Raw genomic sequence first — 25910 nt, 5'->3', positions numbered from 1 at the left:
AAAAATGGTTTCTCTGCCCTTTGCTTGGTCTCCCTGTGCAATCTACCATTCAAGCCTTAGATTAATCAGCAGCTGACCTGTTTCAGGGTCTCATCCAATGCTACTTTTTGGCAACCATTTGAAACCATGAGCAGGTTGGGGACTGCCCTTTCCTGCCTCCGTTACAACTGGAGGTGGGTAGGTTTGATGTGGGTTGGGCTCCTGTTTTACTTCTCTTGCAAATTAACCTCTCACATAACCCCAAATCAATTCCAAAGTTATCAATAGGTCAGAAAGAAACATTATCAACAAGGTCGACAAACTTAAACTGTAACCAGTTTGTAATACTGTTTGAAGAATAAAACGTTTTACTGAAAACAAATTGCAAAAAACGATTTCGATATAAACAAAAAGAGAGTTCTGAATTCTAGAGCAGACCTGGAGTTGCTCCAATGAACTTCTGCAGCAAAAACGGGTGCGGGGATCATGATGCGTGATTAACCCAACCCTGTTGCTTCCAAGTAGGTAGCTGCAAACTTCATCCTTCTTGTTCATTTAAATGATTGCAGCATGAAACCATCAGTAAATGTGCTGCTGAATGGCTATGAGTTCAAGCTAGCCTATGCATTGTAAAACCAGTTGCTGGGAATAATTCCTGAGGTTAGTTTGATCCAGGAAAGACATAGGAATGGTGCAACATGGCAGAGAGAGGGCGCCAAGATTTTCTGACATAGCATTGGAGGCCTTGGTACAGCAGGAGGACGAGAGGAGAGAAGTCATCCTCTATCCAGAGGGTCACAAGGCCCTTCAGGCAAACCCTGAGAAGGCAGTGGGACCAGATTGCCAAGTCGCAGGTGTAGCCTCAAGGACCTGGATGCAGTGCTGCAAGAACTTCAATAATCTCACATGAGTTGTGAAGGTCAGTAAATGTATCTTCAAATGTTATATCCCATCAACTGCACCACTAGCCTCATACACTGCTCAGTGCACTACACCCCTATCACTCACCCACCAACATCTGCTACCAATCTTGAACCATACATCACATTCATAGCTTCACCTCAACTTCACAAACTTAGCACTATTGCACGCCTCATAGCTTTTACACTTGGCCAGCTATTTGACAATGATAGGTACATCACTGCACATAAAGCACATTGCACCACACTCACTGACGCACTTCCCTTACTCCCTCAGGACAACCGCATTCACCAGGAGCTAACCAGTAGGGGGCTGGCATGGCTGCATGTTCTTACCCCAGTCGAGGGGATCATGTGCACCATCATTGGAGGTCATCACTAAGCCCATGATCAGAAGTGGGGCTGAAAGCATCAAACATGATGGTATGCTCATAAATAATCCTCCTCCTCACATCCTATTCCCCCCTCTTCCCACAATCTCATTTGGTTTACAAACTACAGATGGTCTATGTATGCACCTCATGCTTTTCCTCTCCTCTCAACCCTACCCTTACACACATCTCCTTTCATAAATCCAAGAACCGTAACCTGGCCAGGCAGTGGTGCAGAAGTGTGAAATGCAAGAGGAAGATGAGACAGATGTTGATGAAACACTGTAACTCAATCTCACTCATAGCAAACAGCTCAGATACTGTACTGTGCACACTTCAGAAGATGGCACACGGAAGATAGGCACAAATGAATGTACAAGGGTAATTAGTTGACTTTTGTATGCAATATGGCATAGTTTTGATTGATAAAGGTGGTTTGTAACATTAGTTTTGTGGTGGCCTTTATTCCAGCATTGAACCAAAGGAATGCTGTTGTTGTTTGTAAGGTGCGGGACCATTGCTGAATGGGAAATTGGGATGGCATTCATTGGTATCACAGTCAGATGAGCTAATCATGGACAGGTTGTCCAGAAATGTGATAGGTTGGTTGCCTCCACCTTTCCTTCTCCTCCTCTCCTTCTCCTCCTCCTCTTCTTCCTCAGCTGCTAGCCATATACCTAGTGGCAAGGTCTGTGTCCTCATGATGGTGAGGTCATGCAAGGCCATGATGAACCAGAGCATTGTAGAGCTCCAACAGGCAGTATCAGAAATGTGATTGAGCACTCCAATGGTTCACTCAATGACATTGTGTGTGACGGCATGGCTCTCATTAAATGCATGCTGTCCATGTATGTGTGCGTTGCACATCAGAGTCATGAGCCAGATGGTCAGAAGATTCATTACCCAGTAACTATCCTCTGGTCTCCTGTGGTGTCTGAAATGCTGACGGTACAGCAGAATAAAGGCATCTGCATGATGCACTGAACATCATTGTACACCAACTGCACATTGAGGATTGGAACCCTTTGCGTTGCGTTACATCTATGAATTTAGATGCAGTAAATGGTGCCCTGCACTATGGAGAAGCTTGTTATCCTGGCAAAGCTACATGCACACTCTGCCTGTCTCCCTTTGCATACTGAGTGCCAAGATTATGCAGCAGTGAAGAGCGAACTGCGAGACGTTGGAGATGGCTCCTGCTATAGCCTAAAAGTGCTATCCTTGCCCTGCTCTGATGTTACAGATCTGCCTGAAACAAGTGGCAAATTTCAATGAACACTTTACTAGCAAAATGAAGGCATCTAATGCATTGTTCCTCAATGAGGTTTAGGTAGGAGAATTGCTCCCCTAAGACCGTGGATGAATATGGCCTCCTTCGCCCTCTCTTTGAGCAGGCAAGCAAGACAGAAACAACACCACCCATGGCTGGGAGCAAGTGGTCTGAGCAGAACCCTTAAAGTTAGAACCACTTTGAACTCTGCCAACTTTAAATGACAAAAGAAGTATTGGCTGGTTTGTACTAACTCAACAGCAGCCCATAGAAATCAATCAGCAACTAACCTGAGAATAGTTGGCGATCCCTTTAAATAGTGCTGGTGGGAGTCCTTCCTATTGCTGAATGCATGACAGGTGTGCAAGTTAAGAGCAGGCACCAGCTGGACCATTGCAGCTGCAAATGGCACTGCTAGAGTCAAATCGGCTTTTCATGCTGAAGGAAATCACTATCTGCCTACATCCAGCACATGCTTCTAGAACTGACCTATTCAAAATGCGGGTAGTGTGGCTGCAGCTAAACTGGTACATGGTACAGATGCCATTTTGGACACGAAATGATGCATGCAGCACCAAAATTATGGGTCTTAGGGTGGTGAATTTGCAGTACTTTACTACAGCAGTGATATGAGAGCATGTGGGAGTTTTCAGTTCGACAGACGAATGAAGCACCAAATGTGAGTTACTTTTTAGTTTAGCAGCAGCATTGGCGACTTGGGGCACAGAAAGTATAGGAGGTGCACCATCCTAAGAACAATTGATCCAAAACAACAGAAATACTGCACAGAATCAGCTACCTGGACATTGTTGAGGATCAGTTGATAATGGTGATCAGGTTCAGCAGAAAGTTGTAAACTAAGCTGTACTGTCTGGTCCAAACACAGTCAATTATCCTCAGTGCACAACAAATAGCAATGTAAGTCTCACTGCCCTCAACTTTAATGATGCAACAACATTCTAACACATGTAGTGGACATCATAGGATTCAGCTGCTTTGTCGTCAACTGTTGATTAAGAGGTAACTAAAGCCTGGTCAAAATCCTGGAACTCCCTCCCTAACAGCACTGTGGGTATACCTACACCACATAGACTGCAGCGGTTCAAGAAGGCAGTTCACCACCACCTTCTCAAGGGCAACTAGGGATGGACAATAAATGCTGGTCCAGCCAGCGAAGCCCACATTTCGTGAATGAATAAAAAAAAAATATCCTCAGTGCACAACAAATAGCAATGTAAGTCTCACTGCCCTGAACTTTAATGATGCAACAACATTTTAATACATGTAGTGGACATAACAGGATTCAGCTGCTTTGTCATCAACTATTGATTAAGAGGTAACTAAAAGCCTGGTTAATTCATGTGCCTCCTACATACATTTAAGCAACCGCAGATTTTCACTTAGAATTAATGAAGATTTAAATGAAAGCCAATCCCTGCTAGAAACTTCATGTTTCCTGAAGTCAGGGTGACAGATGTGCAAGGTATCATTGCCAATTTACTTCTAAGCCTTGAAATTACCCATAATACACTGTTCTGTTCAAGGAACCTGCATGTTTGTTTGAGCCACAGTGTTCATGATTTGCTTATGATACCTATTCACACAATGTGTTCAGTAGTTGGTGTTCATTTAAGATTAACAGCTTTTAAAAAGTTATTCATTCATAGGATGTGAGTATTGCTGGCAAGGCCAGTATTTATTGCCATCCTTAATAGCCCTAAGAAGGTTGTGCTGGGTCTTCTTCTGGAACCACTAGCAGTTTGATATAACCGAGTGGCTTGCTAGGCCACTTCAGAGGGCAGTTAAGTGACAAGCACATTGTACCTCCATCCTCCTCCCTCCCTGTCCTCACCCCAACTCGGGCTGCAGGTCATTTTCACAGCAGTATTTGCGGAGGCCTAGAGACAAGTCATTTGCCTGTTCTTTCTTTTGAAGAGCAGTTAGGGGTAGAGTGGTGACATTAAAAAGAGAGAAAATATTTTAAAGATGAATATAAAAATGGTAATTTGCATAACCAATTAATACTGCACGAGGGAGAGATTCGCCAAAGTCTGGCTATAAACTTAAACTTACACTTCATCTTCATATTCCTTTGGTGGGGACACAGCAATAACAAGGTCTATCCAGTCCTGTAACAGAAATACAACAGCTTTACAGTTGGTAATAAAATAAGGTTTAAGTTACTATTGAAAAAAGGTTTTTGGTGTCTCTCTAATGGACAAAAGCAGCCATTTAGAGACCAGGAAGAATGAGGCTTGTGCTGACTTAAGTGGTCTCAGCCAGGCTTTGAAAGGAGCGAAAAACATAATCTAAATCTCCTAAGAGTCAGAAAAGGGAAAATCAGCCTGATCCTACCCTTGATTGGAATCCAGTTAATTCCTGAAAGTGTCTGGGCATGTCAGTTGATGACAGGATCCAGTTTCACTGTCATGCATCAATTGGTCAAATGTCTAGCCAGAGGAATGAACAAAGAATCCAAGGATTTCCAGTACCAATGGCGTGGCCACCCAGCATCAGGTTTTAGGAATTGGGACCAAAACACTTAGTGTTGGATTCCTCTCAATTTCTTGCACTGGAGCTTTATAGAAAGGAATTTCTGGGGTATTTTAACAGTTCCAATTTACTTCCAATAGATTTATGGCGTTTTATGGTAAATTAAACTAAACAACAGATTGCTTGAGCAAAGCATAATATGGTCAGTGCTAAACTTAGGGTGAAAGGGTACCATGCACATCCAATTATGGTCTTCAGTGCCTGCCGCAAACTCGGTTCCCTAGCAATCAACTCCATTCCTCTCCTAGGCAACTGTATGAGGCTGAGCCAGACTGCTTGCAACCTTGGTGTAATTTTTGATCCCAAGATGGACTTCCAACCACACATCTGCGCCATCACTAAGGCTGCTGATTTTCATCTCTGTAACGTTGCCTGACTCCGCCCATCTCAGTCATTTGTTGCTGAAACCCTTACCATGCCTATGTTACTTCTAGACTTGATTATTCCAATGCCATCCAAAGCTCTACTGCCTGCCTCCTAACTCACACAAAGTCCTGTTCATCCAGCACTCCTGTCCTTGCTGATCCACTTAGATGAACAGGCTGGCAACACCTCAATGCTAAAAGTTTCATCCTTGTTTCCAAATACTCCAATGTTCTTGGACATCTCAATCAGTGTAACCTGCTTCTACAGTTCTGGCCTCTTAAGCATCCCTAATTTTAATCGTTCCAGCATGGCACCTGTGCCTTCAGCTACCTGGGCCATGACTCTGGAATTCTCCCTAAACTTCTTTGCCCCTTTACTTCCCTTCCCTCCTTTAACATACTCTTTACAACCTACCTGCTTGACCTAGCTTTTGGACATCTGTTCAAATACCTCCTTATGTGGCTTATGATGGCAGCAGCCTGAGACTGCAATGCACAAGCAGGGATCTTATGACCTATGTCTGAGCTTCCACTGCAGCACTGAGATGCTGGGTAGCTTCCACCTATCTTGCAGTGGAAGCTGAGACAGTGGCTACCAGACACTGCATCATGGCTGGGCCCACAACTGCAGTCATGGATCTGACCACTACTTCCATGATAGAAAGATAGGCACCAAGCTTTATGTGATGCCTTCAACTATGCTGGAGCTGGACTCTTTCAAGTTCCTTGATGGTGACAGGAGGCTGTTTAACAGGCTTGTCAAGGCACCAAGCATCTCAGTGTGCATTCTCATCAGTATCCTCCTACACGCCGCCTCATCAAAGACCTTATCTGAGTCCAGGTAGCTGGCCTCATCTGTGACCTTGCCCTCCGATGAACAAGCACATGAGTATGTGTTATCCTTCCCCTAGCTTGGCTGCAGGCCACTCATGCCTGGTGACTCACCAAGTACTGATACCAACTCTATGTCAGCCTCTACAGTTCACACAGTGCCAGTATCTGAGCTGGTGGCTGTGTGAGTGAGATCGAGTGACCGGGCTTCTTCATCACTGGTATGTGTTGCTCTCATCCTTTCTCCTGAGGCTATTGTGGTTGGTCAGCTGGCTGTTCTTGGGTAACTAAAAGCAGAAAATCAGAAAGGCACAGTTGAGGGAAGGGGGCAGGTTGGAAAGCAAGAGGTTCAAGGTCATACCATCTGCAACTTGCAATTCACAGGTAGCAGGATGATGGTGAGGTGGGAGTTGAAAAGAAGCATAAGACAGGAACATCCTGTCATCCTGAATGTTCTTTATGATGCCAGATACTTCGGGTCCTGCCCAGCTGGCACCCTAGAGGAGCATCATCTATTTAGAGGATGCAGGTGCACCAGTTTCCAGCTTGTTCTCTGTTGTTTCCTTCTATTGTGGATGACCTTGTCCTGCAAGAAAGAGGAAAGAATGTCAGTTATTGTGTTGCAATGCTTTTGGTTGATATTCCTAGTACAGCTGAATAGCTGAAGGTATGTGGAAGCAGCAAGAGGTAGGTGTGAGTCTGGTGTTATTGGAAGATGTGAGGATGAGGTGCAGTACTGATTATGTTAGATCTAGTTTTGAATGCCAGGAACTGCAGATGGGGGTGTGGTGCAATGAGCAGCATGAGGTTGGTGGTTGGAGATGTCCTTTGAAGATGCATTGACTGACCTTGACCACCTATGTGAGATCATTAAACTTCTTTCAGCACTATTGCCAGGTCCTTGTGCCCAGACTCTGGGGATTGACCTCCTTGCTCATCCACTCCTATTCCTTCAAAGGGTATTCCATGAGGGCTTCCTGGACCTCTGCAGAAACATGGCCCGTCTCATCCTGTCAGCCTTCATGACTGCCTCCAGCCTCCAGCACTGCATCCAGGTACCTGGGAGCTCTTTCTCTGTCCTGATGTTCCATTTTCTTTGGTTCCAATTACAGACAATTGCATTGTTTCAGTCAGTAGCTGCCCGCTTTCAGTCAGTGCAGCTCCCTTTTAGGGAGTCAGACTGCCTTTAGGAGTTGGAGGCTAGCTGGAACATGTGCTAGCCTCATGTGCCTCTAGGCTCCCTGTTGAGCATTCAGCCAGTCAGCAGGATCAGCTGAACACTACAATCATGGAGAGGAGAAAGCAGTTCAAAATTTGCCTGGCTGCCTACCTCAATGGCACCAGGAGTGGACAGAGTGGTGTGAATTGTGATCTCCATGCTTCAAAACGGGAGCAAGCAAATATTTAGACCCCTGCCTTTCCATTTTCCCCTCTCCTTCTTTAAGGCAGTACTTTAAAATCACCTCTTTGATCAAACATTTGGCCATCCTTCCTAATACCTCCTTTAACTTGGGCAAGGATTTTTTTTACTCTTTACTGTATAGTACTTTCGGAGGTTTTTGTATGCTGAAAGTGCTATTTAAATACAAGCTATTTCATTTTCCAGATATAGCCATTATGTACACCTTATCACCTGGAAATTAAAGTAATCAATTACTTAATGACACTGGAGATTTTGAAAGCTGGAATTCATTAAAACCATTCGTCAGAGAAACAGTTTTATTGTTTCACCATCTGTGACTTTTTTCCACCACAGTGTTCCAGTCAATATACAAATAAAGAAAAAACTGAAATCAATTTTGTTTTTGCAGTCACAGGAAAATAACAAAAAAATAACCCTTGGATCAGTATATTTCTCTATCTTTAATGTCGACAAACACAATTGTAGATACAACCAACTCAATGCATGTTCCCTCTTTCTGTAAACACTATTAAGCCTTTCAAAAAACAAGGGATGCATATTCAGCCTGTCAATGCAGGAATACGTGTGAGACCCACACAAAGATGGAAATATTCAGGACACAGAAGAGATGTGGTGTCAGGGATGGGACGGGGAGGGTGGAAAGGCAGAATAAATGAGGTGGAAACAATGAAAGATAAAAGTCATCAGGATGATACAAGCGAGATACAGTGAGAAAGGTGAGTTCCAGCAATAGAGGAAAAAAGGGTGGAAAAAGAGGCCAAATTAGAAGCTCAAGAAGGAAAGAGAGAGTGAAAGAAAGAAATTTGGAAGTACACAATATGTTATGTGCTATTATGCTCCTGTCAACATATAACTTAAGTCAGTACCTAGCTTGCTATGGGGAGTGCTAAGGAAGAACTACTACCTACTGCCATGGTCCTGCAAACAGCATATTGGCCTGGATTTTGTGGTCAGTGGTGAACAAATGGCACTCACCATCCATTATACATATTCTGCCCAAAAGCTCTCATGGGCTTTTGACCTGCAATGTGGTTATTGGGAATCTGATACAGCACAGAGTACTCTACAAGGGATTGGGACCAGTGTGAACAGGACAAGTAACAATGTGTCTTTTCAACCAATCAGGTTAAATAATCTTTATTGAGCCATGGAGGGTGGAATTTTCCATTTTTGAAACTAAGTGCGGAGGTAAACGGGTTCTGCGACACATTTGCCACTGGGTGGTGTGGCAGGAAATCACAACCGGTTTCGCGCTCCTTTTGCTAATTAATTATGCATAGGCCAGTTTCTCTCCGAATCATGGGGCAGGTTGGGAACTGACTCATTCGCCCCACTGTCACCTAATGGGCTCGATGGTCCGGGCGCCATATTTAAATGCCACCCTCACTCTCTTCAGCCCAGCTTTCAGGATAGGTCGTGTGGAAATAGCTGCTGCAAAGAAGAAAGCCTAGGTTTTGCTTTGAATCCCTGGAGGCTCTCTCATAGAAGGTGTATGGCAACACAGGGATGCCCTTTACCCCAGGGATGCTCCAGGAAGCCCACCAGCCTTACCTCACTGGCCTGGGAGGCCATTGCAAGGGCAGTGAACGCATTGGGCTGCCACTCTCGAAATGCAATCCAGTGCAGGAAGAAGATGAATGATCTCATCCACTCCACCAGGGTAAGTCAACATTCTCCTCACTCCAACCTCTCAGTCTCATTATGACATCATGCACGCAAAGTGTTACATTGCTCAGGGATCTCTTACAATATCAGTGGGGGACACATCACCATTGATTGTTTCACGGGCACTATAACATCACCAGCATCTCAGCTATCATGATGCACAAACTCCACCCTCACCCCTTACTGGGGAAGGTTAGCACACATAGTAGACATGCATACATCCCAAGCTCTTCTCCATCTCTTTTTATCATATTGCATCTACTTGTCTTCCTCCAGGTCAAGCTTGCGCACAAGAGGGAGAGATCCCAGACCAGAGGAAGGAGGGTTGAGGACCTCAGCAGAGGAGGATACCACTAAGTTGGCAGGGGAGGACAGGGACCTCTCCTGTGGGGAAGGCAAGATCGGCTTCTCCCAGCAAGCCAGTATGGAGGCCTCCATAAGTTCATCACATCTTGGCATTCTCAGTGAGTGACGTGAAATGTTGTATTGAGTCTGTTCATGGAGTAAATCCAGCTGCTCTCTCTTACAGGCAGCAGCAAGCCCAGACTCACCAGCAGAGTCAACACAAGCTCCAGTACCCAGGCCACCTCAGACGAGGAATCTGAGGATCCATTCGAGAAAGACATGTCACTCCATTCACCTGCATCCTCCACCAGCTCAGAGGATCCTAATTGTAGAGTAGGTTTGCGGTCACTTTCTAGGGAACACCTCACAGATATCTCTCCACGGCAGTCAGAAGCAGTGACAGCCCAGCTCTCTGGCAGTCGGAGGACTGCTGGAGAACAGGCATCAGCTGAGTCTGAGCCAGGTGATGCACCTCCGAAAATGACCTTGTCAAACATGCTGGAGATGAAATAACAGGCTTCAGAAAACCAGGTAGAGCTGCAAGAGGCAGTCAGCAGACTAGAGTGTAGGATGGAGGAGTCAATTCGCATTTTGTCTGATGTCGTGACTCCAACATGCAAGTGCCTCAAGGTTACCATGGGAAGGGTGGCAACTGCCTTGGATACCCTGGTCCTGCAGATGCTGCTGGGTTTGCACTCAGACCTGCATTCCATCACTAGAGACACTGGTGGGATCCATCAGTGGCTGGGCCGGGTTGGTGGGGGGCGGGGGGGCGGGTGGTGTGCACCTTGACCTCCCACCAGATGCTCCTTCTCCCCAGGGAGTCAGGCAAGAGCCCTTGGGCACCCACAGGGAGGAGGACCAGCAGCTGGACAACCCAGGGCCATCCACTCATGTGACTGTGAGAGTGTCCCACCGATCCCAATCCCCTCTGCCTGTGACCCCATCAGCTACAGCTCCGCAGGCCGAGGAGGGTGCACCTGCTCCACAGCAGGACACCCAAAGCTGGCCGGGGGCCTCCAGCTCCCAACCCTCTAGAGGTCATCATCAAAGTAATAAAAAACAACAAGGTGTACCAGTCTGCAGGATATCTCCACCTCTGCTGCAGATGTCGAGGCTGTACCTAGACGTAACGGGAGGGTTAGAAAAATTAAGAAACTTTGATTTCACTTCTGGGTCGCGGATGTTAAATCATTGTAAGTATCATGCACTTTTGTAAATATGCTTGCTGTTCATGAGAATGGTCTTGTCATTTGAAAGCATTGTGCATATGCATCTACAAGCTTTCATTGATGATGTGGCACATATGCAGCAGCTGTGCCCCCTTGATGCTTGCCCTCATTAACATTCTCACATACCTCTCTGTTGATGCTCAAATGGAGTGACCGCATTCTGAAGCCAATGATTTCTGCAGTCTCTCTTTAGAGTGCTAAAAATGGCAATGGCTCCAATGGAGCCTTCTCAAAGTGATCTTCCATTTTTCTCTCATATCTGACTTCATTTCAATGTTTTGAGCGCAAGCAGGTTGAGGCTACCCCATGAAATGGGGCCTCTTGTGCAGCCCTGGGCTGCTCCCACACTGACTCCGACCCCTCCTGTCCAGATTCTTTTCCAGTTTCGATTTCTGACTGAGTCATAACTTCAACTTGCCAAGATGGTGGTGCTCAGATTCTACTATGAGACCAACTTTAACCCTTCCTGCATGACTGCCACTGTCCCTCCAATCTTCCTGGAACCCCACAGTGTGCAGGTAGAGATGCCTCCTGTTATCTTCTAGCCTCCTCCAATAATCCTGGATCCCATTGTCATTGTGGTTGATATTCTAATCCTCCACCTGAAACCATAACTGTAGATGTCCCAATGCAAACTTTGGATATCACCCCTCCCATCTCGAGGCTGTGTGCACGGTCACTTATAGAGGAGACCACCTGACTGCTGACAACACAGTGTCCCTCCACCTTCCATGAGTCTCTGTGCAACCTGTCCCTCATGTGAAATCCTTTCCCCCCCCCCACCTCCATGAGTCTTTGTGCAAGCATAAGAACATAAGAAATAGGAACGGGAGTAGACCATTCGGCCCCTTGAGCCTGATCCGCCATTCAATAAGATCTTGGCTGATGATCTTGTGTGTCGATTTCCACATTCCCATCTAACCCCAATAATTTTTGATTCCCTTGCCTAACAAGAATCTATCTACCTCTGCCTTAAAAATATTCAATGACCTCGCCTCCACCACCTTCTGAGGTAGAGAGTTCCAAAGTCACACAACCCTCAGAGAAAACATTTCTCCTCATCTCTGTCCTAAAAGGGCGACACCCAATTTTAAAACAGTGCCTCCTAGTTCTGGACTCACCCACAAGAGGAAACATCCTTTCGACGTCTATCTTGTTAAGGCTGTTCAGGATCTTGTATACTTCAATCAAATCCCCCCTAACTCTTCTAAACTCCAGTGGAAACAAGCCCAGTCTGTCCAACCTTTCTTCATAAGACAGCTGACTCATTCCAGGTATCAATCTAGTAAACCTCCTTTGAACCACCTCCGATGCATTTACATCCTTCCTTAAATAAGGAGACCGAAACTGCACAAGGTATTCAAGGTGCGGTCTCATCAATGCCCTGTGTAACTGAAGCTTAACATCCTTTTATGTTCAATCCCTTTCATAATAAAGGAGAGCATTCCATTTGCCTTCTTAACTACTTGCTGTACCTCCATACTAACTTTTTGTGACTCATGTACTAGAACACCTAGATCCCTCTGCATCTCAGAATTCTGCAGCCGTTCTCCATTTAAGTAATACTTTGCTTGTTTGTTCATCCTGCCAAAGTGAACAACATCACATTTTCCCACATTAAACTCCATTTGCCAGGTCTTTGCCCACTCACTCAACCTATCTATATCCATCTGAAACCTCATGTCCTCTTCACAACATACTTTCCTACCTATCTTTGTGTCATCTGCAAATTTAACTACCATGTCTTCACTCCCCTCATCTAAGTCATTGATGTAAATTGTAAAAAGTTGAGGCCCCAGTCCAGACCCATATGGGACTCCACTCGTCCCATCCTGCCAATCAGAGAAAGACCCATTTATGCATACTCTCTGCTTTCTGCCAGCCAGCCAATCTTCTATCCATGCTAATATGTTACCCCCTACACCATGCTCTTTTATTTTCTGTAACAATCTTTGATGTGGCACCTTATCAAATGCCTTCTGGAAATCCAAACCTTACCTTCTTGTGCCAAACTAACACAACCACTCATATTCCTGAGTCTGCGTGCTTCCCCTCTAATTTGTGTAGTTATGTTCCCAGCCCACCTTTGCCCATTGTTCATCATGTCTCCTGCCCTCCTTTCCCCCCACTCCCCCAAACCAACCTTTGCCCATTGTCTCCCGTGTCTCTATCCCTCCTTACCCCCCAACTCCCCCAAACCTACCTTTGACTATTGTCCCGTGTCTCCTTCCCTCTACTTCCCCACCCAGGTCTCTGTCTGGGTTGCTTCCCTGCCTGAGCCCCAGATAACACCCTTCTGGACAAGGGAGGAAATCAGTGAGGAGAGAAATCCTACACCCCCATCAGTGTAGCATCTCACTGACATTGCTGAGAACTCGGAGTGGTGCTGTTGCAGGTAGGCTTCGAGTGTTGCACTCACCTTGAAGTCATGAGTGAAGTGAGAGCTGACAGCTGCACGCCACTTATTTCCAAAAGTGATTCAGACCAGTCTAATTTCTGACTGACGTGCTGCTAGATTGGAGGGACTACGTGATTCTGGCGAGTAGTGTTTTTAATGAGCATTCATGACATTGTAATGCATGCAAATGAGGTTCCTGCTATGGATCATTGGGAAACCCGACACGCCACCATCATGCCATGAAAGTGGTGAGGGAAAATTCCAGGCTGTTTTCCCAACGGCAGGTTTCCTATTTTTGGCCTCCCTCCAAATTTTTCAGACCCGCCCGGGCTGGAGGGGAAAATTCCACCCGCAGTGTCTAAACCAGGAAATTTAAGTATATTTAATTCAATATTAAATCATGTGCATGAAGCAGAATAAAATGAAATAAAGATGGCATTAAAAGAGAGAGAGAAATGGAACAAAGTTAAATAAAATTACTTTAATTTTTAATAGTATCTCCTACAATTATTATAATCTGAAGGAATGAGATTCCATACTTCTAAAAGTAAACTTTTAGTGTCACTTACACTTGAATAGACAAGCCCTAACTTTCGCTAGCATGCTTAATGAATATCTAGTGGGTAAGTACAGCAATCTCATGCTCTTCATGCATTTGAATGCTAAACTTCTCAGCGAGATAGCAGTGCAGCAAAGCTTGTAGAGAAGCAGGGCAAATCAATCAAAAACTTCATGATTTCCATGTTTAATTGCACACGTATGGAGGCTGGCAGTTGCTGCCTGGTTTACTCCTTAATAATGGGGAGCACTGATGGCTTAACCATTAATTACACCACAAAATCCAGGCCAATAACAATTTGCATGTCTATGGCCTTAGTATAGGAAAGCATCCAAATGTGCTTCACTGTGGTATAATAACAAAAAAAAAAGTGAGCTAAAGGAGGAGATATTAGGATGTGAGATAAAAAGTTTGCTCAAAGAAACTGGTGTTAAGGGAAGTTGGGGAACATAATACAATGCAAGTGAAGGGTGAGCAGGACAAAATGTTGGATAAGGATATGATTAGCAGAGTTTTGGAGGCAGAAAGTAGGTAGTGTTCGTGGTTGAGAAAGATATGAGTTTAGAAGCTCATCATTACATTAAATAGGATGTTGAAGTTACAAAATGTCTGGTTCAGCCTGAAACAGTGGCTACAGAAGGGATTCGAATCATTGATTGAATATGGAGTTTGCTACAGGCGGTCAATACAATGGCGGTCTTCCCAATGTTCAGTTGCAGCTCATCCAAGATTGGATGTTAGAGAAGAGTGTCACAACACAGGAAGTAGAGGGTTTGAAAGATATGGTGGTCAGGTAGACCTGAGTGTCATTAGCGAAAATTAACTATATTTGTGGACCATGAGTAATTAGAGGTTTCTCTGCAGGGAGGGGACAAAAATAGTGAATTTTGTGTCTGAAGTTAATTGAATTAGATCCAATTTGCTCCTTTATTAAAAACGTTGCTAGGTTATTTTTTGGTCACACGTTAAATAACCAATATGAAGGATAAGAATACTTACACCACCACTATTCCAAGACTTTGCCAGTGTCATCTGGGCTTCATGTAGGGTGGCATCAGTGAGAATCTTTCCATTGACAGCCATTATTTGATCTCCCCTCACAATTCCACCTAAAGAAGACAATTGGAAAAAATAACAAAGATTAGATTTCAAGACAAAAAGCATTATAATCTATTTCAGTGCACCATTAAAGCTTTGCATTGGTTGCACAACATCTATGCTTTGACTGTTTTTAAATGAGGCTCGTGAAAACGCAATAATTTGAAATTGGACACAACAGCCATGGTCAGTCTGAGCAAGAAAGAAAACAATTAGTCCATTTAGCACCTTGAGCCTGTTCCACCATTCAGTGAGATCATGGCTGATATGTGACCTAACTCCACAAACCTGCCTTTGCCCCAAATCCCAAAACATCTTTAGTTTACAAAAATCCATCAATCTCAGTTTTAAATTTAACAATGGATCTGGCATCAATTGCCATTTGTGAAAGAGTTTTCCTAACTTCTACACCTTTTGCTTGTACAAGTATTTATTAGTTTGACTTCTGAAAGGTCTGGCTCTAATTTTTTGATTACCGTTATGCCCCAAGTCATAGACTCCCCAAATAGAGGCAATAGTTTCTTTCTACTTACACAATATGTTGTCCTTAAGATCTTGAAAACATCAATCAAGTCAGCCCCTTAATCTTATAAATTCCAGGGAATACTAGTTTGTGTAATCTCTCCTTGTAATTTAACTCTTGGGGTCCAGATATCATCCTGGTAAATCTACCTGCACTCCTTTCAAGGCCAATACATCCATCCTAAACCGTGGTGTCCAGAATTGTTTATAGTATTCCGGGTGTGGTCTAATCAGGGATTTGTGTAGCTGAAGCATGACTTCTATTCCTTTGTACTCTAATCCTCTAAATATGACGCCAAAATTACATCAGCCTTTTAAATTATTTTCTGTACTGTTCATGACATTTTAATGATCTCTGTTGCTGCACGCCCAAGCCTCTTTGGATCTTCACTGTTTTTTAGCTTTTCATTATTTAGAGAGTGTGCTGTTCTATGCTTTTAGGTCCTCACATTTGCCCACACTGAAATCCATTTTCTGTAATTTTGCCCATTTATTTAATCTGTTAATATCTATCTCTTTGTAATCTTAATCTTTCATCTACACCACTTATAATACTCACTATCTGTATCATCGGCAAATTTGAATGTGTGGCTTTCTATCCTATCAACTAAGTGATTAATAATTATGGGGTTGAGGCCCCAACACACATTCTTGCAGGACACAACAACAACTTATATTTATGTAGTGCCTTTAATATGATAAAACATCCCAAGGCACTTCACAGGGTTTTATAAAGCAAAGTATGACACCCAGCCACATAGAGGTATTAATGAGGCTGAGAGGTGGAGAAGTGTAGGGAGGCAATTCCAAATCTTTGGTCCTATGCAACTGAAAGCAGAGCCACCAGTGGTGAAGCAACTATGACTGGAAATGTACAAGAGGTCAGGTTTAGAGGAGCCCACATATCTTGAAGGATTGTGGGGTAGGAAAAGATTACAGAGATGGGGAGGAGCAAGGCAAGGCAGGATAATGTTGAGGATTTTAAAATCAAGACATTGCTTGATGGGTGTCGTCAGCATACATGTGAAAATTAAGATCCTGCCTTTGAATGATGTCACCAAGGGCAACATGTAGATGAGAAATAGGAGAGGGCTAAGGTTAGGTCCTTGGGGGGGACACCAGAGGTAACGGCGCAGGAACAGGAAGAGAAGCCATTGCAAGTGATTCTATGTCTCTGGGTTGGAGAGATAGGAATCAAACCACTTGAAGGCAGACCCACCCAACTGGATGACACTGGATAGGCACTGGAGGAGGATGGTGTGGCCAACCATGATAAAAGCTGCAGACAGGTTCAGAAGGGCAAGGAGGGCAAGTTTAGCTTTGTCACAGTCACATAGGGCATCATTTGTGACTTTGCTAAGAGCCATTTTAGTGCTGTGGGAGTAAGGGAACCCCAATTGGAGGGATTCAAACATCGAGTTCTAGGAAAGATGGGAATGGATTTGGGAAGAAACAACATTTTCAAGGACTTTGGAAAGAAAGGGGAGGTTTGCAGATGAGATGGTAGCTTGCAAGGACAGAAGGATCATAGGCTGGTTTTTTGAAAGGATGATGACGGCAGATTTATAGGGGAGCAGGATAACACTTGAAGAGAGAGAACTATTTACAATATTGGCTAACATGGGGGCCAGGAGGGGAAGTTGGGTGATCAGCAGTTTAGTGGGAATAGGATCAAGTGAACACTCTTTGCACTCCAGAATGATCCTGGAATAGTGAGCAGACATCCGTGTCACATTCTGCCAGCACCTGCCCATTATCCCCAACCTCTGTTGACTGCCATTCAGCCAATTTCCTAATCAGTTCAATAATTTATCTTCAATCCTATGAGTGTCAACCTTAATTAACAGTCTCTTATAAAGAACTTCATCAAATGCCTTCTGGAAGTCCATTTAAATAAGCATAGACATTCTCCTGCCCAATACGTTATACTACCAGAGGAAGCAGTGTCTAACTGGAGGGATACAGGCACGGCTGCATGTATTTCCCATGGAAGAGATGGTGGTTGTCATTTTAGAGAGGCAATGACTGAGGCCATGGTCAGTGACTTGGTTATAACCATCGACATGATAGCATGCTCATACTTAATCCTCTTTTTCACACCCCATTTCCCCCCTCATTCCATAGTTTCCTCTGGTTTACAAGATGCAGATGGTGAAAGCATGCAGCTCTTGTCATTCCCTCTCTCCTGCCCCTCACAACTCTACTCTTGTGCCTTTTGCATTTCAGATATGCAAGGGCTCCACCTGGCCTGGCAGTGGTGGAAGAGCAAGAGGCAGAAGAGCAGAAAGACAATGAAGAAGCAGCACATTCACTAACTCTCACACTCTCAGCCACCAGTTCAGATACTGATGCTGCATGTACTTAGGAAGGTAGCTTAGAGGAGGTATCTACACAGTGAGACACCCAGCACAAGAGGTCCAAACAAGGGCAGGTGATCTTGGTAATACAGATGTCAACCTGTTAGAGGATAAGGTCACACAAGTTCTATTGCACCTATTAGGTGATACTTTCGCAAAGTGGCCTATGGAAGAAGGCCGATGTGTGTGCACAATGAAACGCTTAGTGCATTGGCCTACTAGATAGCCTGTGGTCAATGTTATGGAACATGGAGAAGTCCTGCACCAACTTGACACAGGGCTTTAAACAGAGCTTGGAGCCCATCCAATCCAGTGTGGAACTGGATGCCAACCCCAAGTCTGATGTTTCAGCTTCTATTGCAGCACAAGCAGAAGAAACCTAACATCTGATTGCTGCAGTAGAAGCTCAGACTGAAGTCATTGCTAGATCAGCTCAGACTACTGCCATTATGGCTGAGGATACCAGTGTTCAAAACGGTTTGTAGTGTGTCAAGCAGCCCAGAAATCTGTCCTCCAATGCATCACTAGGATTGGTGAAGCATCACCCTGGAAACGACAGTAGTTCTGTTGAGCAAGAACCTGCTGTCCTTCCTCATGATGACACCATTCGTGCTCCCACTACTGTAACTCCGCCAATGCACTTACTGTTGCCTGCCAGCTAGCTAGCCCTGACTGATGCCACCAAGCCAAGATGACACAATCTGAAATGGGCCTTCTAGGGCAAGAGCTGCTCAAAGTTGCCCTGTAAGGCCACCTGCAGTCACACTCACCAAAAATCATCAGCTTTCTGCCAGCCATCTGAGTCCACTGGGGTAGCTACAAATGATTAGTTGACACTTGTTGCAATATGGCGTGGTTTGATCTACAAATTTGATTTGGAATATTTATGTTGTGGTAGCATTGATTTTTGCATTACGGACAAGTGGATGCTGTGATGGTCAGCACAGAGGGGAGACAAGGCGTGGGGCTGTTAGTAAATGGGAAATTGGGATCCCATTTACTGATGCCATGGTTAAATATGTCAATCCTCGACAACCTGGCCATTGGTTGCCTCCTCTTTTCCTCCTGTTCGTCCTCCTCAGTTGGTTGTTATATAGCTGTTGGCAAGGGCTGTGCCTTTCTAATGGTGAGATTTTACAATTACAGCAGGCTATCATGATTCTTGACATGTCCTCTGCCAAGTGCTATAGAGCTCCTCCAGAAGAGTCCAGGTTGCAGAAGCATAGTTTAAGCACCCTAATAGCCTCTCTATTACATTTTGTGTGGCAGCATGGCTTTCGTTATTTGCATGCTACTCGTGTATGTAGGTTGTAGAGGAGACATGAGCTTTGTTGTTAAAGGATAGTCCCTGCCCCCACCGTAACCACCCTCTGGTTTATCTTAGTGGTTCAAATACAAATTGTATATCCACTGTCACAGAATGAAGGCATCATCACTGCTGCCAGGAAAGCTGGCAATGACCTGCATCATGCATTTTGTAGGGTCATACACCATCTAGATTTTGAGGGAGTGTAATTCTTCTATGTATGGTACATCTGAGAGTTGACATGAGACACGCACAAAGTAACCCGTGTGTATTCAAAGACACCCTGCATTGTAGGGGAAACCTACAATCCTCTTTAAGCTCCATGCCGGCTTCACCTGCTTCTCTCTGGCAAGGCGGCCTGGAAAGAGCATGGTGCATAAAGTTTCATGGCCAGGGTCACTTTCATAACCACTGGTAATGCCAATGCTGCTCTGAGACTGCAGTTGTGGCTACAGCCATATTTGTCTGTCTTGGGGCATTCACATTCATTTGAAATCACTCTCTTCAAATAATCATAAACTGCTTATTGGAGAATACACTTATTCCTGCTCTTCTTACTCCAGGTTATTCAGCTTGTGGTGTTGATTTTAAAGTAGCAAAATCAGTGTTGATAGTGCCAGTGGATTTAATATTCCATAAACAGCAATGGTCTCTCTGCTATTATTTTTACAGGGGCCTAATGATGGGTGGCTGAAGTTCTCACCTGTTTTAGGCAGTAGTTGTCTTTTAATATACAAATTGGGGTCCTAGGACATACATAGGACCCCAATTACCATATCAGGCCAGATGTGATCAGATGGTACCCAGTGTCCTCTCTAACCAATTTTACCAGGGATACTGCTGAGGAGACCCCAGACAAGGGCAAGTTATATATTATTTTGCTGCCAGCCCAAGCTTCCACTCCTCAACAAGTGTGATCTCACCTAGAATTTAACTTGTTGCCGGCCAAGTGGCTGTGAAGCCTCATGATATTGCACCACCCTGAATCAGGTGAGCAGTGGTGTGATGCTTATTTCAGGTGGGTAGTTTGCTTGTTCAACTTTAATGAGGCCTGGGCCTCAAAATGGTACTGATCCCTTCAGAGCCAGGATGGGGAGCAGTCTTCACTGATTGGTTGTCCAAAAGTTAAGATCTACCCTCATATTTCATACATTACTCCTACGGTTGAGGCTTATCTCCCTTCAGTCTTGACAGTATCTTCAATGGGCCTAATATCTATATAAGCTTTTGATAACGTGCCCAGACTAATGAATAGAAACTTTTATTTTTTAATTAATGGAAATTTCCCATGCATCCACAGGATCTTTCTCACATCTTTGAGAAGTAGGGGAGCATCATTTCAGACCTTGCTTTAGGCTTTAATTGGTAAATGACTTTATTAAATAATAGATGAGCAAGTGAATAAATAGCACTAATATAATACAATAGATGTTATGCTATGATAACTCCTCACAAAAAAAATAATAAATAGTTTACTATCTCTAAATTACTACTTTACAATTAATAAAATCTCCCCTGGGCACAAAATAAGACTATCTTGGCTTTATTCAAATCAAAATCATCCGGGTTACATTAATCTGCCTGTGGCAGAGAACTGAGCTGCAAGTTTGTTTTCTAAGGTATTTAGTCTATTGTTATGGCACAGCGGATAGCAAATGTCGAGCTGCTCAAATCCCAGAGGGAAACTTGAAACAGCTGCCACAACTGTTTTTCAATTTGTATTTTATTTCGAGGCGCATACCTTGAATTCAGTAGTAACAAATCCATCGACTCTTAGAGGTTTTTTTTCAAAAATAAATTAAATATTTATTAACAGAAGAAAAGATTTTAAGCACATGCATTGGTCTATAAATTACTATTATAATAACTCCTAAATCCCCTAATTAATCTAAATTCCAGTTACACCTCCGTTAAGGCAACAGTAAGAACAGAATTGATTTTAACAGACCCAGGCAAAGCACACAATACCCTGGACAGTGATATTCAGAGTGAATTCTCTTAGTTTCAGTTCCTGTAGACAGCAGCTTGATGCATAGAGGCTGGAGGCTTTTCACTCTTATTAGATCTTAGAATTCCTTCCTCCTTACACATAACCTCATTTCCTTTATATATATTTCTCCCTTTTTAATATAAATTCCATTCTTCCAATATGTCTTTGTAATTTTACTTTTTCCATAATATAAATCTTTCATAGTACTCATATTATCAGTAGCCTTTGGGAAAAATAAATACACTGTTTGACAGCTTCATATGACTAGGTGTAACATCTCATCATCTCTTTGAAATTCAAACTACTCTGGTTTATCTAAAAATGCAAATGTCCCTCACACCTCACATTCTAAATCTTCAGCCATGTTTACATATTTAACATTTCAAACCTAGCTTCCCTTTTGATCACTCAAAAGCTCCAGACTAGCTGTCTCTAATTCAATTAAAACCCCCACACATACATCCACACAGAAAAAATAATCCAAACCTCACTATTAACCTACATTTACAATAAATCACAATAATATCATGAAAATTATGACATTTTCATGACACTGTTTATTGGAACTGTAACTAACTTGAACAAAGAAAGTTGTTGAGAAGAAAAATTAACGATAATAGGCAGTAAGTGGCCTCAGTATCCTTGGTGTGAAGAAAAATGATATAGCCAAACGCCATGTTTGTGTACACTATCCATTGACACCTTTTGGAAAGTGCATGTATGTGAAGATTAGTTGAGGATGGAACAGGTCTCGTTCGAATGTGCCACCGATGTAAGCAGTTGTTGGCATTCACTTTTTAGTCTGGAGCCATAGTTTATGGTCTTCAGATGAGGAAAGGCAAGAAAATTTGTAAAGCTAACAAATAAATTATTTTCTCTGCACCATTTCACCTTTCTTATAAAGGATACAAAAAAACTACAGAGTAACTCACCAAATTCAGCAGGTAAGGCAAATGGAATGTTGGCCCTTATTTCAAAGGGAATGGAGTATAAAAATAGAGAAGTCTTGCTAAAGCTATACAAGGCACTAGTTAGACCACACCTAGAATACTGTGAACAGTTTTGGTCTCCTTATCTAAGGAAAGATATACTGGCATCGGAGAAAGTCCAGAGAAGGTTCACTAGGTTGATCCCGGGGATGGAAGGATTTTCTTACGAGGAGAGGTTGAGTAGGTTGGGCCTGTACTTGTTGGAGTTTAGAAGAATGAGTCGACCTTATTGAAACAGATAAGATTCTTAGGGGACTTGACAGAGTAGATGCTGAGAGGTTGTTTCCCCTTGTGGGGGAGTCTAGGACCAGAGGGCATAATCTCAGAGTAAGGGGGTACCCATTTAAAACAGAGATGAGGAGGAATTTCTTCTCTCAGAGGGTAGTGTATCTTTACCGCAGAGGTCTGTAGACGTTGGGTCGTTAAGTATATTCAAGGCTGAGATAGACAGATTTTTAATCAGTAAGGGAATCAAGGGTTATGGGGAAAAGGCAGGAAAGTGGAGTTGAGGATTATCAGATCAGCCATGATCTCCTTGAATGGCGGAGCAGACTTGATGGGCCAAATGACCTACTTCTGCTCCTACACCTTATGGTCTTATGGTCTTTTTGCCCATAAATTATTCAAGCAATAATTCCCAACATATATTCCTATATATTCTCCCATGAATTACTAGCAGGGTAGTTCATAACTATAATCCTGCACATGACAAGTTGGCACTTTGGACCCTTCTTGATAGGTAGCATGGGAGAGGAAAATCAGAGGGAAAGGAGGAACTCCATAGGTTACTCCTAACCAACATTTGAAGTAAAACAGTTGAATTAATGCTAACAGACAAAAAAACACCTGAGGTACGAGGAGACAGAGAAAAAGATATACACAGAAAGTCATGTATCTTCTCATTTTATGCATCGAAGGAGGCCATTTGGCCCATTATGCATGTCAGTTCTTTGCTAGAGCAATTCAAAATTAATCTTAATGCCCTACTATAGATCTGTATAGTTTTCTACTTTATCCACTTTCCTTTAATAGAGTTAATTGAAAGCTTCAAGATTGAGATAGATAATTTTCTATCAGGTAAGGTTATCAAGGGATATGGAGCAAAGGTGGGTAAATGGAGTTGAGGTAGACATCAGCCATGATATAACTGAATAGCTTGAAAGACTAAATAGCTTACTTCTCTTCCAATATTTCTAATGATGCAATGGACTTTACCTCAAATACTCACTGTGCCAAACCATTCCTTGTTTCAACGACTTTGAGTAATGGAATTTCTCCTAACCCCAATCCAGTATTGTAAATTAGGAAATCACCATTTTCCACAACTAAATGAGGACTAATGCATAATGTTTATATAACATTGATACATGAACAATGAATCAGTAAATTGTTAATTTCATTCACAGACAGAAGGTTGTTTAGGACACCATTCATTACTATGAAATTTTAGCAACAACTCTTGGGTCACGATCTCTAGCTCTCCGTCTCCCTATTGTGTAACCGCATACATACCCAGAAATTCAAATTTTGTAGATTACAATAAAATTGTAGCAATAGTATTAATAATCTGTTAATTCTATTAAAAGTTACTTCAAGTGAAGCTGACAAATTGGAAGCCAGTAACATCCAGGTGTGCACGTATTAGTTAAAAAACACATGTTAGTTGCCCTGAAAATGCAAATGTTAATAGGACCCCAATCAGTATTGTTCATCAACTGGTTAGAGCTTGTGCTGCACATTCTCCTCCTGGTTGTGTTGTCCAGGTCTTCAATGGGATAACTAGCAGTACTTAAAGAGACTGCTGGAGGTTGGACACAATAAGGTGTGTCAGCTGTGGCTCAGTTCATAGCACCCTCGCCTTTGAATCAGAGGGTTGTGGGTTCATGTCCCACTCCTGGAAAAACCAAGAACTGTGATTGTACTCGAAAGAAGTTGCAATCTGTGACTGTTGGTAACTCGAAAGAGTTTCCAACTACATTGGAATAAGGTGTTTGTTTTACAATTTACAAAAATAAGGAAGACCTGTCTGACTCTGCCTGCTCTGGTTTATTTCCCTCCCCACGCCCAGTGGACCAGTTTGCAATTGGAATCAGCTAAAATTCCTAAGGCAAACCTAGCAAGGTGCTTCAGGACGTCTGATTAGCATCCACAGCCTGATGGATTCATGCAGGTCAGATCTGAGGTCCTTATTTGCAATAGCGCTGCTCAGTTTGTGCCAGAAACCAGTGCTTTGTGAATTTTTCCCACATTGTCTCTAAATAAAAATGTCTATGCCATGATGTTTATTAGGATGAAGATTGGGAGATTGCACAATACATGGTCAATGATGGTCCTAAACCAACAGACATTTTTGAAGCCAATATTCTCCATTGCATGGTAAACTGCTAACAATAACTTTACCATAAATGAAAATCTTTAATTTCAGCACTATTATTAGTCTCGTTTCACAGTAAAGCACCCTCACTGACTATAATCAACATCCGTTACTCCCATGGTGACCACAATCCACACAAACATTTCATTGACCATCAAGCAGCCTCTCTGTTACTTGCCATAGCATTGCCTCTTTCCTGTTTGGACTATTGCCAAGCCTCAATGAATGTCCTCAACCTTTCTTCTGCATAACATGATCATTGATAGAGGTTTTGCGTAATGTTGTGTAACCATCTACATATCCATAAATTCAAATTTTGTAGATTACAATAAAATTGTAGCAATTGTATTAATAATCTGTTAATGCTATTAAAAGCTATTTCAAGGGAAGCTGAAACTTAACACTTCATTTTAACGAGTTTCAGTAAAAACTAGATTGAAATAATAGTCAATTTTATGGAACTGTAACAAATGTTTTTAAGATTTCATGGTGTAAAATTATATAATTTAAAGGTTATTTATAAAGGTTTAGCCCTTCATATTCTGACATAAATTCTGTGAATGAGACTTCTCGAAAACAAGCATTCCATGCTGTGAGCTCAAAGTCCTTTGGGGGGGGCATATGGAGTGCAGCAGAATTTGCTTCACTTTTCACCTCATCAACTTATCAGCAAATGGTGACAACTGCACCATTGGACATGGTTCTAGTGAGAGCAGCATGACGTACATAAACATGAGCGCACAGAAAATATATTATTTAAGGGAATGCAGATTTCTTGAAAACAAGTCTGTGCATTATATCTTTTTACAAAGCAATTAATTATGTATAAATATAATAGCTACTATTACTGTTCACTAAATATGCAAATTGATACACTGTGTATTGCTCTGACACATAATACAGGCCTGGTTACATTACTTGTAACACTATCTCTCCCAGCTGTTGCCCCGTCATCAAAAGAAATCAGAAGCTGATAATACCATGACAGATGCTGAAGACTGAAAGACTGTCTCTAAGTCAAGAGTCCAACTTGTCACCTCTGCCTCCCTTTTAATGCAATTGAGCACCTATGGCAAAGCTTTCTTCCATCCACTGTAAAGTGGCAGAGAGTGGGTAGGTCATTGGTCTGAGCTGCCATGTTATTGGTGCCATTCTGTAAATGATACTCCGTGATGCTCTTTCCATGGAAGTGGACACCAGCACAAGTGCCTGAGACATTGTGGTACTCATGTTTGGGATGGACTCCTCCAGTCTATCTCCGAGGGTGCACAGCCTGCAGGAAATATTGACAAAACCACACACATTTCCCACTGCTGCAACATAATTTCACACCTGAAGGATAACCCTCAATGCTCAGCATCTG

At 43.0% G+C, this 25910-nt stretch overlaps 1 protein-coding gene across 2 annotated transcripts in view; it reads right to left on the bottom strand.

Annotated features, from left to right (window-relative positions):
• ush1c (Usher syndrome 1C) overlaps positions 1-25910 on the bottom strand; it is a 279860-nt gene that overhangs the window by 2493 nt on the left and 251457 nt on the right. For both annotated transcript variants that reach the window (XM_078549127.1, XM_078549128.1), the window contains 2 exons: positions 14911-15020; positions 4614-4669 (listed from right to left, as the gene is read on the bottom strand). In XM_078549127.1, the coding sequence (XP_078405253.1) occupies positions 4614-4669; positions 14911-15020 (166 nt within the window). The remainder of the gene's footprint in view (positions 1-4613; positions 4670-14910; positions 15021-25910) is intronic.

The sequence above is a fragment of the Cetorhinus maximus genome, chromosome 9, assembly GCF_964194155.1.
Source record: "Cetorhinus maximus chromosome 9, sCetMax3.hap1.1, whole genome shotgun sequence".
NCBI lineage: Eukaryota > Metazoa > Chordata > Chondrichthyes > Lamniformes > Cetorhinidae > Cetorhinus > Cetorhinus maximus.
The sequence above is the reverse complement of the archived record's forward strand: the minus strand, read 5'-3'. Positions and strand labels throughout refer to the sequence as shown.